Genomic DNA, 18,202 nt, shown 5'->3' with positions numbered 1-18,202 from the left:
CCTACTATATATTTTATGGAATAGGTCAGACATTTTGTGCATACCAGATGATACCAGATGCATGTGCTTAAAATTGTATATCTTTTATTATAACATTAGTAATATACAAGGCAAGGAAATAGTATTTAATTATAAACCTATTAATTTTCATTTAGAGTACTTTTATTCATTCATATCAATAATCACTTTTTGAAATGAAACTTCTTTAGGCTCGTTGCGAGTAAAATTTCAAGGTCGCGCAATACCTTCACGTCATGGAGGAAGGAATTGAATTTTGTCAAAGAAGTTTCACTTCTGACACGTGTGCTTGGCACGCGCGCTCTTTTTATAAATAAGTAATTATGTACTAAGAAGCGTAAGGCATGCAACATTGCAGTCTAATATAAGCCTTATATTTTTTTTTATTGAGTGTAAAATAGAAATACTAAAATAAATGTATAATAAATAATAATAATATATTTAGTACAAACATAAACTTAGGTACAATATTTAAAATAACTCTGTCCTCTGAAACTATATAACAATAAAAATACTTCTTTCAAAATTCAAGTATTCGTGTAGGGTAAGATCACGATATCGAAGAAAGCGATTCACGGATTGAGCGAGCTATATAAGAGAATGTCAAATGTTTTGACCATTTGTACACTAATAATAATTAGTACTTACTTAAATTTTGTATTAAAGACAATGTAAAATAAAATCTTAATTAAATACTCCGTATTAGTTATAACATTACTTACTTAAAGATTCACAAAAAAATATTCTTTTAAAAATCTTTGTTGTTTGTGTAAAGGAATTGGAACATAGCCTAACAAGCATAAGTAGGTACCATTATAAAATATAATTATGCATTATATTGTTGGTAAACGTTCTAACAGATTTTTTTAAACGTTAAAAACTCCAGAAGTCGCTCCCGCTTTCGCTAATCGCTTGTGTCTGTCAAATTACCCTTTTGGGAAATTGAATTTTATTTCAATAAATGCTAAATTAAGTAATAATCTAAGTAACAGCTTTGTCTTTCTCGCCTTCATCTGCTGAGATTTCGTCGTCGACTGCGGACCTGAAAATATAGTTGTGATCATGTTGTGATAATCTGGGGGCGCGGCAGTGCCCCCGCCAAGTCGAGCAAAAAAAAAGCGGCACGGCCGTACCATCCTTTTCTCGAAGCAATTCGGGCCTTTTTCGACCCCCTATAATTCGGTTGTGGATAAAGCAAGAAACCTGAATCTTCAGTAACTAATCCGGCATTGTATAAACACGGAATATTTAAAATTTCAGTCAATTTGAACCAGTAGTTTAAGAATGACAACTTGTTAAAGTTTCTAAATTTTGTCACTCACTGACTCACCGATCATCAAAAGTCCAAGGCACTTCTAGCAGACTTAGAAGCTTCATATTTGGAATACATATAGAGTTTAGTGTCTTAATCATGGGAAAACTTAAATATTTTGTAATTTCGGTCCAGTTTTCCAAATACACCAACTGCATCAATAACTTTGTAATCCCATATAAATATATGGGATTACAAAGTTATTTATGCAGTTGGTGGTTGGTGGTGGTATCAAAAAGAAAGGCTCTACAAAAAGAAGTGAGATCCCATCAAAAACATCCTGTAAAAAACCCAAGTCTCGCAGCTCAGTCTTTCTACCGTCAAAAGTTGTGAGATCCATGTAATACCAAGTCGGTTAATCTATTTAGTGTCTACTTGAAGGACCTTCTGTCTTAAGTTATTACATAAGTTATTATCATGCCAATATTAAAAATATTTAACGTTTTAAACAAATAGATCGACTTGGACATCGCATGAAAACAAAATGAATATTACAATATTATATTAGATTCTTTAGTCTCTCGCGCCTCACGCGATTGAAACTCTCGTTCCTGTTGGTCGCTGGCCCGTCGTGCTGTGTAGTGTGATACATACTAATAATCAAATCAAGCGATGTCCAAGTCGATCTATTTGTTTAAAATGTTAAATATTTTTAATATTGGCATGATAATAACTTATGTAATAACTTAAGACAGAAGGTCCTTCAAGTAGACACTAATTAGATTAACCGACTTGGTATTACATGGATCTCACAACTTTTGACGGTAGAAAGACTGAGCTGCGAGACTTGGGTTTTTTACAGGATGTTTTTGATGGGATTAAATATTTACTTATTACGTATAAGGAATGATAGGAATCAATTAGAATACCTACCTATACCAATTTTGGTAAATATTATTTTAGCTAAAATAGAAAAGTAAACATTACGTTCAAGTCAATAAGGTACATATTACCATATTTTGTAAAATGGTAACTAATGAATAAAATAAATTTAACCAAATTGCGATTACTGTGAAACACGTACGATCAGTCATCAGTTAATTTAAAATCCAGTTGTATTCAGATACGATGCAGTGGAGTTTAATACATATTACATACCAGCTGCCAGCTGCCGTCCTGGCAGTTTATTATAGGTACTGTAGTGTCAATATATTGCAGTGCCTCAGTAGTCTAGGGTATAGTCTCTGTACAGCAGCATACTCATACAGTACCTACTGAAGTGCAATGTCACCGTACTGCAGTGCCACTGTACTGCAGTGTCACCGTACTGCAGTGCCACTGTACTGCAGTGTCACCGTACTGCAGTGCCACTGTTCAGTAGTACTGTAACATACCCGCAGTAGGTGTAGGCGCGCACGGTGCGCTCCGCGTCGGCGACGGTCTGCGGCATGCGGCGGCGGCAGGTCTCGGGCAGCGCGCCGCACACGCCGCCCGCCGCCAGCGCCGCGCCGCCCAGCAGCACCAGCGGCAGCGACCGCCACACGCGCTCCTGTTCACAATACACATACATTATAACAGGTTAACTAAGAAATATAGCCTGTCGCCTGTCAGTTGTAAACCCATAGTAGTAGGCACTGTGCTGTTGTCTGTCAGTTGACATAAACTACAGTAGCAGACGATATAATAATATAGGTATAAGCCCCGCAAGTTGATATTATACGGGCTTATACGTCATGCTATACGTCCGTTGGCACATCCTAAAATAATAAAAAAATATATAACTATATATATATAAGAGTACCTAATCATTTTGAAACTGTGGGCCGTAAATTAGGTTCAAATTTTTTAACACAATTATCCCTAGTGTCCCTAACTAACCAAAAAATCACCAAATAATAATATTTCTGTTTCACTATACGACAAATCCTGAAACCAAACAATTCATAGTTAGTTGTACTATACGCACCCAGCATAGTATTATATTATCGCATACGCACCGAGAACACAACAAACGGCGACAGCACGGTCGCCACAAAACCACTGACGTGTATCAGCGAGCAGCCAGACGCCCGCCCGCCGGTCGGCAGCAGCTCAGCCGACCACTGCATCACCGTGTTGCACGCCATGTTGATCGTGAACCGAGAGAATATGGCTAGCGTCACTTGCGGGATGCCTGTGGTGGATGTAATGTTTAAGTAATGGATAGATTGAATAAAACTCTGTTTGCTTTAAAAAAAATAAGCAGAAAACTGATTAGCACGTTCACTGCGGCATGTCCAGTATCGGGCCATCAGCGACTACACCACAGTGCGGCGCCCAAAATCGCAGTTTTCACCGTGGTGCGGCGAGGTTTTTTATATGTTAATCAATGACTAGAAAAGAGACAAATATATTTTTGTGATCACAGTTTGAAGTAGGACTCAATTTCGTTTAAAAATCGTATGGCAAAATATTGGACACACGCATAGAAAAGAAACCGTTGACAATTGTGAAAATAATATAAAACATTAAAACAAAAGTTACTGAACAAATTAAAACAAAAGTTACTGAACAATTTCCTGATAGTACTCTATCAAGTACCTTGTTTTATATGTGTTTTTTTTTTGTATCGACGATCTCGTTATCTGTTAACAAACAGACTGAAATATACAAAATTGATTTATATCGATATCGATGTTTTATTTTACAGTGTTTCCCATCGCTATTACTGTAAACATGCCGTATCAACGCAGTGCGGGATGGCAAATAATTTTTCACAAAATCAGGGGTTTACATTTTCCCTCATATCTTTTAAACTATTGAGTAGAGAACTATTGAGACAAACTAAAAGCTATTTATGCGGTATATACAAGACTATATATACTATTATCCGAAAAATTTTTTTTTGAAATATCTTGAAATTTCATGAAATTATTAACCTTCAAAGTCAGTAGGTGCGATGTGATAAAAATGGCTCATGACGCACAGTGGTGAACTTGCCGATGTGAAGTATTGAAGACATGCCGCAACAACGGTAAGTTTGGCATTTTAGGTGCCGCAGTGAACGTGTTAGATACGCTTATACGCGTTGTTTCTTCTATAAAAAATTGAATCATGCCCATCTACATTATAAATATCAAAGTAAAATCTGTAAAATAAAACTATTTCAGACTTATCTTGCCAATAATAGAGTACCTACATCATTCATATAAACTAGAAACGAAAAGGGACCTAAAATTTAACCCTGTGGAACACCAATAACCGACACAATGCAAGATCTTTCATCGTTAACAAAAACGATGGTTTTAACTTTTAATTATATTTTGAAGTTGCGAAGCAATGAAATTCTCACTAAAAAGCTCTTTAAAAAGTTTTTTTTAGTTCAAATCAATTAAAAGTACGTAATAAAGTAGAATGGTCTACACAGTCAAATGCTTCGGAAAAGTCGTGAAATATTTTAGCAATATTTTCTATTATTTTATAGTTCAGTGATAAAAGAGTAAAGACCATGCAAAGAACGCACCTCTTGGTACAAAAGCAGCAATAATAGCCAACGTTCCAGAAATAGCTAATGGTCCAGCTGCGAGATTTCTACGACCCCACCTGAGAAGGGAAAAGTTACCCTTAAAATGCTGAATGATTGATATTAATACAAAAAAATTTTCTCAATCAAGTTTCAAGAATAATGCATTAAAATAATTTTATCTTAATTTCAAAACAAACTGAAGGAAAATATGAAATCTTCCAAATATTATTTAATTATCAATTGCACAGACGCTACCAGAAGGTAGATAATTATACAACTTTTACTATACAAGTTTCACAGCCGACGTTACATATAAGACCAAAACTCAAGACAAATATTTACCCACCTATCAAGAACCAGCGCCAACAAAGTCACCGATGGTATTTCAGTAGCAGATGTCAACGTAAAGGTAATAAAGAAGTCCAATCCCAAGCCCTCAGACATTCTGACCAGACCATCAAAGACCAGCGCACACGACATATACACGAAGATCATGAGGAACAACATGCGGCGGAGCAGAGGGCTCTTTAGCACGTCCTTTATGGACTCGTTGGATTGACGGGTTTGGCTTGCTGATACCTGGGAATAGAAAATATAGACAAGTAAATTTTATTTCTCATTTGACTAAGTACATAAATGATGATAATATAATAAATAAATAATAAATAAAATCTTTATTTACCAAAAAAATTTAAACATTTCATCATTACAGGAGACCCAAACTAGGCTGTTGCCTGTATCTTGGGTATCAAAACGGTGTACAGGTTTCTAGATATGTCGAGTTATACCTTAACTATAATAAAATTTAAAATATAAAAGATAAGTAAATTTGGCGATATGTGTCTAAGTGGATTACTATGTGTGTGTGTGTATTTGTGTGTGTGTGTAAATGTATTATGTATGCGAGTGAGTAAGTTTGGGTGTGAGAGTATTTGTGATTCTGTGCGGATACGTGAGTGAGTGATGTGATTCTGTGCGGATACGTGAGTGTTATGTAAGCGGGTGAGTAAGTTTGTGTGAGAAAGTATTTGTGATTCTGGGCGGATACGTGAGTGAGATCAATAAGTTAATTGTACATTTTAGACCAGATCTTCGGTGTCGCTGTACGTCAATTCATGGAGCCAGGTTTTAATTATTTTCTTACATTTATGTTAAGTGTGTAATATTCTTTTAATGTGATAATGGGGTGTTTGTGCAAATAAGTAGATAGCAAAAAAAGAAACCAAGAATTTCAAGGTAACGGTAAAAATGACACGGCTGGTAAAATTTTCGTTAAGTTTTCACGGATACTTACAATGAATTCATCTAAAGCATCTTCAGGAATTTTGGTTCCGTTGACTTTTTCGAAACGTCTCAATACTGTAACAGCTTTGTTTACCCGACCTCGAGATGCTAACCATCTGTAAATTTTATAAAATAAATATAAGCTGAGTAAGGATAACACAATTTTATCTGATATAAGGATAGGAGTTTCACTTAAATGGTGACAGACAGATGTGTGAATACCGTATTAGGAAATGGATTTATTACCACCTGGGGCCTTATTAGAACCTTCAAGCTACAATGAACTGATTAAGAAGATATGTATTGTAACACAACTGTATTTAATTTAAATATGTATTTAGAAATATTGTTTCCTTCGTTTTGTTCGGCCCGGATAAGTGTGTGTCCACCTTGAATAAACTGGTGGGTCGTACTGGAAATCTTTGGAAGAGTCTTATGTGCTGCTGGCGTCCTAAGGTTGAAACGGCGGAACACTAAAGGCAGGCTGGTGCCCCACAGCAGCAGGCACCAGTCGGCCGTGTGCCCCACTCACCTCGCGCTCTCCGGCACCGCGAGCGGCACGAGCAACGCCACGCTCATGGGCAGGCTGGTGCACCACAGCAGCAGGCGCCAGTCGGCCACCCACACGGCCAGCCAGGGCAGCGCCAGGCAGCCGCCGCCGAAGTACAGCGCGATTGACATGTTGCCTACCCATGTCCGGTGCCGCGGACCCACGTACTCCAACGCTAGAGAACATTAGACATTCAACGTTTATCAAATCGAACTTTAAAGGTTTTAACTTCGATAGATTATATACTATCGAAAAATAATGCGTTAAATTATAAGCTGACGGATCACAATTTATTGAGAAACGAAAGACTTGAGTCAAAATCAGAAAATAAGTGATTACAAAAATAATTACCTAAAATGTACATAGTCATGAAGCAGGAATCATACGACATACCGACGAGAAATCGATAGAACGCATAGTCCCAAACTCCAGTAGAGTAGATGGTTGCTATACCACCGACGAGTGCTATTAAATTTGCCCCTGGAATGTGATATTTTCAAATTTCAAATAACAATAATTGTAGAAAAAAATACTGTTCTTCATATTTTTCTGAGTCGGATGAGGTGTCCAGAAAAAAAATTGGGATTCATAAAATAGCCATGATGTTTTTGATAAAAGACTAGCAAAACCATACCTATACAGCAAAAAAGTACATTTTAGTGTTTCATGAAACCCTCTCTAATAGTCGTATAAGTAAGTAGTAAGTATGCCTTGCTAATATAATAAGATGAGATTGAGACCAGTCAAGATTAAAAAAAAACTGCAATACGAATTGGAACATCAATGGGATTGTTCCAAAAATTTCCATCACCAGACATTCACCTACATACAAACTCTTACCAACCAAGGACGGCACTCTGCCGTAGTAATCCGCTATCCAGCCGAACAACATGCCACCAACCATGGAGCCGCCGAAGAAGATTGCCTGCGTGAGGGGTACGTATCCAGCGTTTTCGCACACCCAACCACGCTAAAAGTATCGAAAATAAAGAAAATTAAGGATGGTTTCATCATCATCATCATAATCATCTCCATCATCAGCCCATATGTGTTCCCACGGCAGGGACACGGGCCTCCTATGAGGGTTCCAACTATAAGACCACGCTTGTCACCCTTGCGTGCGGGTTGGCAGATGCCACATGTCGTCAAACTGTTAGTTCTTCGGAAGAATCTAAAGCTCCTTAAAATTGTATGCCCCAGAAATTGCTTAGCTTAGGTGTGTTACCCAAGAATAAAGTTGGCCGTTCTATTTATTTCAGGTACTCCAATAGTTTTTGTATTTATATCCTATACAAGAAACTATAAGTTATTTTTTTATACGTATAAGATATTTAGAGATAAGGTAACGGCACCAGTGGTGGACAAGCATCCAGTAATGGACAAAATAAATATTAAATTTGAATATTAAGACCAAAATTAACGTTATATAATTTGGCAATACTTAAAATAAAAGTTTGGTTCATAAGCTATCAAAATACGACATTTCATCTTATTCGGCCATAACGTTTGAAGATGGCAGAACGTTATGTTTAGTTGCTGCGACTCGTTTCGAAGAAATCCGTTTTTACTAAGGAAATCCTTAAGGAAGTGAGGACACAATTTTGGTTATAAGAATTTTTGTATAAATGTTAGCAAAATTTGATATTACTTTTATTTATAGTAGTTAATTGTATGAAATATTACACGATTTAGTATCATGATAGGTTATGTTGTTTATATAAAATTCTTCAGTGTCCATAACTGGATTTTATTCTATGGATATATCCATTTATGGACATATGTCGAAAATAAACTTTTTTTAAAGGTATTAATTACATGCCCTTTTCTGTATTGTCTTTTCATTCTGATTAATAATATACCTATCACGACCATTTCAAACAAAGGGTTCCAATATTGTACAACAATTGTCCATGACTGGATTTGCTTTGGTTCCTATAATGGACATTGACATTTTTTGTTAAAATTACACTAATGGGTCCAACAACATAATATCTATCTACCCATGAAGAATATATTTTATAAAAATGGGTCATTATGTGCTGTGCGACTCGTTCTCGGCTTCATTCTCTATTACTGCGTAGAGAAGTCGCATTCTTTATATGACTTATGAGTATTGTAACGCATCTATCATAGAGAGTTCTCTAATGAACTGTTTGGATCGCTGTATGCTGCTAAATTCCACCACCATAAAGCACACACGCTTAAATTTCATCCACACCATCTTGACAACAGTTTAAAAAAAGCTTTTTGCCTCGTGCTACAATTTGGAATCCATATCGATGGACCGATCAGATTAAGGCTGTTGGCAGATTCAGATTGGCGATTCACTTCACGAGTGTAGCGGAATGCCAGGAAACAGAGAGATATGGCGGAATATCGTGAAGCGGGTAACATCTACCCCCCCAAACCTCATGTTGACCACGTTCGCTCTGACGAGAGTGATATGACGAAGAAGAAGAAGTCCCAAAATGGATGGAATGGCAGTACTTTTTTTAGTTATATTTTTCATCCCTGACTTATTGAGAAAAAAAACCCATATTGGTGTTTCTTAACGGACATAACTCGTATTTAACCGAATTTTAACGATACATTTGTCCAATTTTTGCCTAGAAAATGGAAATTAAGACTGTTTTAAATATTATAACTATGCAAAATAATTATTAAGTACTATTTTTTATAAATACATCCCCGATTTATTATATTCCAATCATCATTTTCAAGATTCTATTGATAACTATAAGTCTTCTCCAAGTGTAAATAACTGGAGAAAAAACATTAGGTACAGTCCATAAATGGGTGTTCATAACTGGATGTTGTCCAAAACTGGGTGTCCATCATAAGATTTTTACTGTCCATCACTGGTGCAAAAAAGTGGTTTTTTAATTTATAAATAACTTCATTATTTATGCATTGTAATCTTTTTTCTAACATTGGTTACGTTAAACTAACATTGAACTAAAGGTATAACTTAACAATATCCAATAAAGTTAAAAAACCTACGAGAAATATGCAAAAAACTTCAATTTTTTCCTTAATCTGTACAAGACTGGTGCCGTTACGTTACTTACTTCACTAACAACAGTATGGTAAGGAATGTCTCCCAGCTGGAACTCCCACCCATTTCGGCATGGCACCAAACTTGCATTCACCGGTATAGCCATGTCAATGAGCACTTGAGTCCAATTAGCATCATACATCAGGCATTTCTCCCATGTTTCGCCGATCCATGGGGATGTGAGGTTCCGTCTGTAATAGATAAAGTTTATAAAATTATCTAAATGCCAGGACAAGGAAAGAGGCAGGCCCATCTCATTTTATGTGGTCTCGGTTTACATCGCTCATAAAAACTAGCAGCATTCGCGGCGTTACAGTACTTTTCCAGTCTCTTGACCTAATATAGTAATTTTTCGGGAACATCGCTGGTGATAGATCGCCCTAAAGTCTAAAGCTTCACCTTACCAATGTAGAGTAAGGGCCCTCTATTGGGGGTTTAGGCCATAATTTACAACGCTGGCCAAGAGCAAAGTCTTGAACTTTTGATAATTTGAACTGTAAAAGGATATGAGGAATTTTGCTACTTATAAGTTCGAAAGGGTACCTACTTGGAGTACCTTCGTCCACAATCTAGCTAAATTTAATATTTGCCGATCGTAAAAAAGGAACATAGGTACATAAAATATTCTGCTCTCACGACCGACAAATCGACTTATGAATTGTAATATAAAAATGAAATAGATCTTGGACAAGGACCCTTTCTTGGCAAGGGCTAGGTACTTTCTTTTGCAGGAAGGCGTTGGATAGAAATATTATTTATGCGATAACACTAGAAGCTTTTGTTGCGTAATTGTAAGAGGTTACTTTTAACGTAAAATAACTTTGGACTTTTATATTTTTGTATTTCGTAGTTTTCCGGAAATATATCGCATATACATTACCCATCTACATTATAATTTATATGGAAACAGAATTATTGTTCAGCAGAAATAAGGAAAAAAAAGTATATCATACGAAAGAATCGCCGGTTTTTTAAGTATAAAAATTTTGCGAAAATTTTTCTATCCAATTGGCCTAAGATAATATAGAGAAAAACCAATTTTTATTAAAATAATAAATATTGCCTCTAATAGAAATAAATCCATATTAAATTGATAACGAATCATCAATGTGCGTCCACTTCGTTTATCTTGTATTAATTATGTTACACAATCATTCAATGACAACAGTTATCAGATTATTCAAAAGTGGGTAATTCGCGATACAATTTCAAACAATCATAAACCCTTGGATATATCAATAATGGCGTCTTCTAATCAAAGCTAACAATGAATAAATGCGTACACAGCTGTTCACACTGCGGTCTGCGCCCCGGGGTTTTACCCGCATTGCTCCGCTCCTGTTGGCCAAGGGTAATGATATGTAGCCTATAACCTTCCTTGGTAAATGGGCTATCTAACAGACTAACACCGAAATAATTTTTCAAATCGGACCAGTAGTACAATTTTCTGCTACCAATAATGATTCCTATTGTTATTTTAAACCTATTGTAACAATGGAAGGAAATTAAATAAGAAATATTCGTAAACTTAAAAAAAACAACGGTACATAAAGAGAAAGTGAAAATAAATTGAGCTATTATTACTATGTATAGAGGAGACACCACGAACAATTAAATCTGTGCTGCAAGCGCGGCGGCATGACTCACACGCCCGTAGCACACCTCCGCTGCGATACCATGACCGCGGAACCGCTAGATGAATTCCGCTGTGATCAAGTGTAGTTTGATTAGTGGAACCGGCATCGGCGAAACCTCATACGAGTCAGTCAAGAAGAAACGATCGAAGCGAAATGTCGTCGTTATCGGAGTCAGAGGAAGAAGAAATATTATTGTGGACTTTAACTTTGAAAAGACATAAAACTCGTAGAATTTGGGTGCGTGAGATTAAAAAAAAAAGAAAGAAATTAGGAGAAAACCTACTATGTAAAGAACTCGAGTACCATGAAGATCGTTTCTATACATATACATATGTATTTTTAGAATGACCCCTCAGAGTTTTGATGATTTACATACTCTTTTACAAAAACAATGTAGTTCCACGTTTTATTTTTGTCGGTTTTGACAAACACGCGCGAAAACAATGCGGCACCGCAAACAAATAGCGGCGTGAGCGCGGTAGTGTGACTGGCGTTAGAAGAGATCGGCGAAACCGCGCGAAGAAAGAGATAAAAAATAGTTAGATGTATGTGTTAGAACAGGCAGTTTCGCTACTGTTCCGCTTCTCGTACACGGGACAAGACAGAGCGAAACTACTGCGGTTCCGCTGTTGCAGTTCTGCAGCGGAGGTGTGCTACGGGCGACAAGCCGCCCCGCGCCGCGGCGGGAGGCGGCTTTGAGTCATAGATTAAGCGATGTCATTGACTCACCGCTATAGAGGCGAAACTTTTTTTTATTGTTGAAATTTATGTATTTAAGTTTAAGAGTTAAATTTTTTGAAAAGATCATAATTCAAATTTTTGTGAAATAAAACAGGCTTTTTTTAATTCCAAATGATCCAGGTTAAGTAATTAAATTTTGGATAAGAATTAGGAAGTATCATCATTTCAAATATTGATTTTTTTCCTGTATTTACTTATTTGCACATTATATAATCTTAAGTCTTTTTATTACCGAAAAGATCCAGCATGATAATATTTTGAAGCATCATCATTTCAAATATTTATTTTTACTTATGTATTTAAATTTATACTTAATTCAAGAGTCAATATTTAATAATTATATATCTAATATATTATGTACCATCTAATAGGTACGTAAAAATAAATGAATTCAGTCTAGTACCTTATTATATAAGCTATAGGTATATTATTGTAGCATATTTCACTTAGAAAATAATATGAGGTGGAGTCTTGTAATTGCAACTAACAATATTGGAGTCATTACTTCATCTCTACATAATTCTATAAATATACGGAAAAAAATATTTCTTAAAAATTTGTGAATAAGTAAATTTAATGCGGATATTATTTCACCGTCATAATCACGAAAAACTGTGAAGAATAAAAAAGTATTTCCAAAAGTTCTTAAAAAGACAGCAATAGTTGCAATTACCCGTCCTGGCGGGTAATTGCAACTAATTGCTTGTTTTACTTATTTTTCTATGTGTGTTTTCTGCGCGTGTATTTTAATAACAAGCTTTGAAAAATATTCATAGGATTATGATATCTAGGCTCTTGAAATAAATACCAATTTCGCAAAAAAATACTTTTTAGCTGTGGGGCGGGATATTGCAACTATTTTCTCAAAAATAGTGATGGGAACCTTATCGTAATTTTATCGACTGCCATGGTAGCAGAATTAAAACTCAGGGATATACTGTTTTATATATATTTTAATTATAATATATCTAATCACATAACAAATTCTTAATTTATTTAAATTAACGAAACATTTTAAACACAGTAGGTACTTAACAATTATTTAGTAATGAAAAAGTCTGTTTTTACTCTTATTTCTAAATTCTACACTATTTTTTAACTTTATTTGAAACACACTAAAAGCAGTTATCAAACAGTCTTATTTTACTCTTCCTTTGAACTCTTTACTATTTTACCTAGCTTCATTTTAATTAATTAGAATAATTAAATCTCAATCAGAATACCTAATCAAATTTCCCAACAGAAGAACTCCAAGTACTTGTTTACTTACATTCAAATATCTCTACCTTATAAGGAAAGATTACCATGTCTTCTTCATTTATCACAGCATCGGGTAATCGTGAGATCACATCTTCTTTTTCTATAATGGAAATACTTATATCAATAAGTCACTGAGTAACAATCATCGAAAAATAGCAATCAGGCGTTTTATAATTTAAGTTTAATATCATTGGGTTGTATCGACATATTATTTATGTCCACTGTCACATCACTAACATTTTCATACTTCATACAAAAACTGTCAGATAATTGCAACTAACCTAAAAATAAAAAAAATTGTTGCATTAATAAGACTTTTCATATTTGGCCTGGTAAATGTAACTGCACAGAAAATTCGGAGTAGAAGCATCGTAGAATAAAACAAGCACGTACAAAACGACTTACCGTGGTTGATTAATACACTCCTTGTAAAAAAACCCGCGAAAAACCAGAAAAAACAGTATTTTTGATCAAATTACGCACCGCGTGCATTCAGCGCTGGCAATAACAAAATGGTGGAATGACAAAAAGCCCTGTCACTCACACAATTCTTGACCGATGAGCGCCATATATATTTTTTTATTAATATTTTTACTAGCAGAACAATATCACGCCTGTTGTTGTGCAGAACAGCAATCCTAGAGGGCATTATTTAAGATAGTTGCATTAACCAGATAGTTGCAATTACAAGACTTGACTTGTATGTGTTAACGGTGCATTTAAGTACATCAAACGAACATAGAGCTAGAGCAAGAGCATTCATTAATCATTTGTGATCTTTTAGTGACAACGAAAACTCGTATGTTCAGTGTTATTCAGTATTAGAACATTGCATATAATTTTTTCGAACACACTAATAACATCGAAAGAATGCTCTACGACTGTTTATACTAAAGAATATGTCATAGTGGGGTTAAAATGAGCATTCCCTCGTTTGATGTAAAAGCCGTTAGTTAAACTAAATTACTGCAATAATTAATTAAAGGAAAAGCTTACACTTTCGTTACCATAGCAACCGTACCAGTAGGGGGTTATACAAGGTCAAGACAAACAAAGGTTAATTTTATAGAATTATAATATTGCTATGCTTTAGTTTTTGAGCATAATTTTGTGATATATATACGTTATTATTGGGAGGATAACTAGAATGTACAGTAGTATCAATATTGATAAGCAACATAGTATACATAATATATGAATCACTAGCAAACCGGGCGAACTCCGTTTCGCCACCAGAGACACCTTTTCTTTGCTTTAAACCTCACGGAGCCCGAGACCTTTCCAACGAATGCATAACCGTGGAAATCGGTTCGTGAATCGTGCGTTCTGGAGTTATAGCGTCAGGAAGGAAAACCCGACTTATTTTTGTACAGTAGATTAGATAAATCTAGGTCTAGGTAAAAAAGAAAACCTTATATATGGTCCGGGAGCCAGCAGCAGATTTTATGACCAAGTTCCTCTCAAGCGGTAATTAGTAAAATGCATCAAAGTATAGTATTATGAAGCCTCGTGAACGTCAGCTGGAGCTCGGTTGGGGGGAAGAGCGGTTGTAGCCTCCCGTATCAGCTGACGGTTTTTCCACCAAGATACAGCCAGCTGACATATATATTTATCCACAGTTACATATAAGCTATCATCAGGTAAATTTTTGTTTGAGAGGAAATAACGGAAAATAAATTTTTCTTTAAATTTAACTTTCATGTTCGAGACACCAGCTGACGTATAATACACCATGTTGTAACCAGCTGACTATTTTTTTTCGTTGAGATATTGGGTTAGCTACAATTTGACAAATTTTTAGCTGAGAGGAAATGAATGAATGAATGTATTTTTTTTCCTATGTGCGTGGGAGGCTACAACCGCTCACCCCCCCAACCGAGCGCCAGCTGACGTTCACGAGGCTTTATAATACTATACTCTCATGCGTCTGACGAATTATCTCTTGAGAGGAAATAGTTAACCAAATTTGCACCTGGCTCCCTAACCATAGGTTAGGTTAACATTTTGTTGACATTAGGTATTACCGTAATTTAATTAAAGGAAAGCTGTCTTTTTCATGTAATTTTTTTTTCATTATTTAACTACGTAAGTATAACAATAATAATAGTTAAAAAAAAATAAAAAACACGCTTTTTATAGAAAACCGAACTAAAAATAGAAAATTTTATCAAATTAGTGTATTGTCATCGGTTCTCAATAAATCTACAAAGTTTGAACGAAATATCTGGCCGTTTAAAGTGGGTCAAAACTCAAAATCGCGCCCAAAGAAGTCGGTTACAAACAAACATACAGGTGAAGCTAATATAAAGCGTGTAAAAAAAGACGGGTTGCACTCCGGGAGTGCCGGCAGAAGTGAAAACTTGATTATTAACGTTCAGCATGTTTGATATTTTGGAATGGTACCTATGCGTCTTACGCATGGAATATAAGGGCTAAAAAAAAAGTCCGTCTTACGCTTTTTCGATCAGGCCACGTGTCCTGACGCGAGTTTAAGATTTTATACCCAACGCCGCTAAAGAAGTTTTCACTTCAAAAATTGTTAAATTTTTCAAATAAAGAAATTTTAATCCCAATCAAATATATATTATCTATCTAACCGGAAGCTCTATCGGTAGCCCAGGTACTGAAACATTTTACCATACCTCAATACAACATCCAAGTGCTGTAACTCAGGCACCTTACACCAGTGGTTCTGTGGTGTAGCAGCAATGAACATCTGCACGAAGTAAACGAACGCGAAGAATATTCCGAACGGTGCCATCATGACAAACAGAAGTTTCTGGTACAGGCCCATCTCGCCCATGTGCAAGATGACGGCGTCCAACGCGTCGCTGTCATCGTTTGGCGCCTTTTTGTTGAGTTCTTCTTTGACATCCTGGAAAAGGGATAAATAGTATAAAACTTTATTTTTAAGTTGATTTTGTATAATTTGAGGATCAAAAACGTCATCACGGTGAGGCGATGCACATTCTAATGGAAAGAAGATCGCCCATCGTCGAATGTTTTTTTTATATTTACATATTTACATATTGTATTGGTTGCGTAAAAAGAATTTAACCCATTGTAGATAGCATGAATCTCGGTAATATCAAATGTGAGGCACCTTATGTAGAAGCACCTTTGTAACCGCCTTAGAACGTGATGCCCTATCACGCGTTTTCTATGGGGTGCTATATGACACTACGTCTGTCGACGTGACCGCCTTCTAACCATCAGGTGCCTGAGAATCCTCTTAAACCGAGTCGCCTTGGGACGAACTCCTTCGCATCCGATTTCCAGTTTGAGAAAATCGAGGCCAGGTGTCAAAAATAAGACGAGTCTGACCCCATTGATAGTATCACTGGAGTCAAACTCGTTCATAATTTCTGTTGGATGCGTATTCTCCATCCCCGTCGGAAAAAGGATCATGATTTTCAGACTCTGATATTTCTTCTTCGGGCACCGGTGAATGTTTTCTTCGTCTAGAAGACATATTTTGCGATCGTGTTCCGTGGCGTTGACTCGAGCGACGCGAGGCTCCCGCGCTGTGACACAGTTCCGCCTGAAGTGGGGGGATGCGTACGCGCAGTGCGCACCCGGACCAGGACATTGTGTCACAACACGAGACAAGTTAGCATGTGTGCGTGTATTTTACTTGTGTGCTCATAAAACTTCACGATGTGACACTATATAGTTCTAAGTTCTTGTAATACGACACTAATACGTCAGCCTACTATGTATTCTATGGTTGACGCCCGTTGCTCGACGGGCTATCATATTTCGAAGCTCAAAATCAGCCGTCGACAGACATTGTGTAATAATATATAGGAATTTGCGGCCCGCCTCTCGACGTACTGTCCCGGAACGTGTTAACAATTATACGCCGTACGGTTACAGTGAACTGTGAAATAGTGATGTAGAAAATCAATTAGTAATATTTTCTAACCTCGGTTTTTAGATCGTTGAGAATCATGTTAGAACACAGCACGTACAAAAGTTATTCCACACTGGCTTCTACTGCACGTGGAAGTTTTAAATATTAGCTGATAAAATTGTTATCAATGACACACGGAAAAATGGACAGTATCGCATACTAACGTATTTTGATTTTTGGATAAAATATCAATTTATGATGCAATATCATTCACATCTATATCACACATTAATATGTATGTAAAACAAAGTCGTATGCTGCGTCTATCCGATGCTTAGTATGCTTAGATCTTTAAAACTGCGCAACGGATTATGATGTGGTTTTGACGTGACAACGTCTTATAATTCGATAGAGCCGGCTGCACGCACGAAAAAACATGACTCATGCGGCGTTACCTCGCTCTGAGGCGTTCCATGTAAGGCTTGAAGTGCAAGCGAGAGCGCGGAACGACTAACGAGCGACAAAGAAGCACAATCGGACGTTGTCACGTTCAACTTTCGTCAGTAAACCGACTTTACAGACAACCAATTTAACAAACGCGGGAATACTTCAAAAACTTACTAAACGTGCTTACGGTCGGCATTCTCTATAGATAGATATATCTATCTTTCTGCGAAGTTTTTGTTAGTAATTATTATAATCATTTGCGAATTTCTAAATACGATGTCAAAAGTTTATAGTAAGTTAAGTTTATATTTTATAACAATTATAACGTGACGAAGCTTTTGTGGCAACATGACTCGGGAGTTCCAAAGTGATGTATTTTTTAGGGAAAGTATGAAGAAGAAGGATAGTCGATAGAAGAACTACACAACGAACTACAAAACGTTCTCTTCGTTGTCTATTCATTTATTATACATATTTCTATTCATCTTTGTAAAATAAATAACACAATATAAATTTTGGCGATGATGAAATATCTACTTTTTTATTTATGCAACTCATTCGCTTGGTTCCGAAATGAAAAGTAGGCTAATTCCTTCTTCC

The 18,202-nt window shown here is 36.2% G+C and overlaps 1 protein-coding gene across 1 annotated transcript; it reads right to left on the bottom strand.

Moving 5' to 3' along the window:
- Positions 1–999: 999 nt before the first annotated feature.
- LOC149909975 (solute carrier family 22 member 3-like) lies at positions 1,000–17,299 on the bottom strand. The gene is made up of 12 exons (XM_090120212.1): positions 17,228–17,299; positions 15,945–16,177; positions 9,678–9,855; positions 7,450–7,579; positions 6,961–7,089; positions 6,592–6,784; positions 6,070–6,175; positions 5,122–5,354; positions 4,773–4,852; positions 3,268–3,443; positions 2,665–2,819; positions 1,000–1,060 (listed from the first exon to the last, which is right to left on the bottom strand). The coding sequence occupies exons 1-12, from the start codon at positions 17,252–17,254 to the stop codon at positions 1,000–1,002; spliced, it is 1,701 nt and encodes a 566-aa protein (XP_089976338.1). The 5' UTR covers positions 17,255–17,299.
- Between the last annotated feature and the right edge of the window lie 903 nt (positions 17,300–18,202).

This window comes from Colias eurytheme, chromosome 3 (assembly GCF_061535395.1).
Source record: "Colias eurytheme isolate Ceu_HAF_F1 chromosome 3, ilColEury1 Martin Lab GWU primary, whole genome shotgun sequence".
Taxonomy (NCBI): Eukaryota; Metazoa; Arthropoda; class Insecta; order Lepidoptera; family Pieridae; genus Colias; species Colias eurytheme.
Note: the sequence above shows the minus strand (reverse complement) of the source record. Positions and strands in the feature narration are given on the sequence as shown.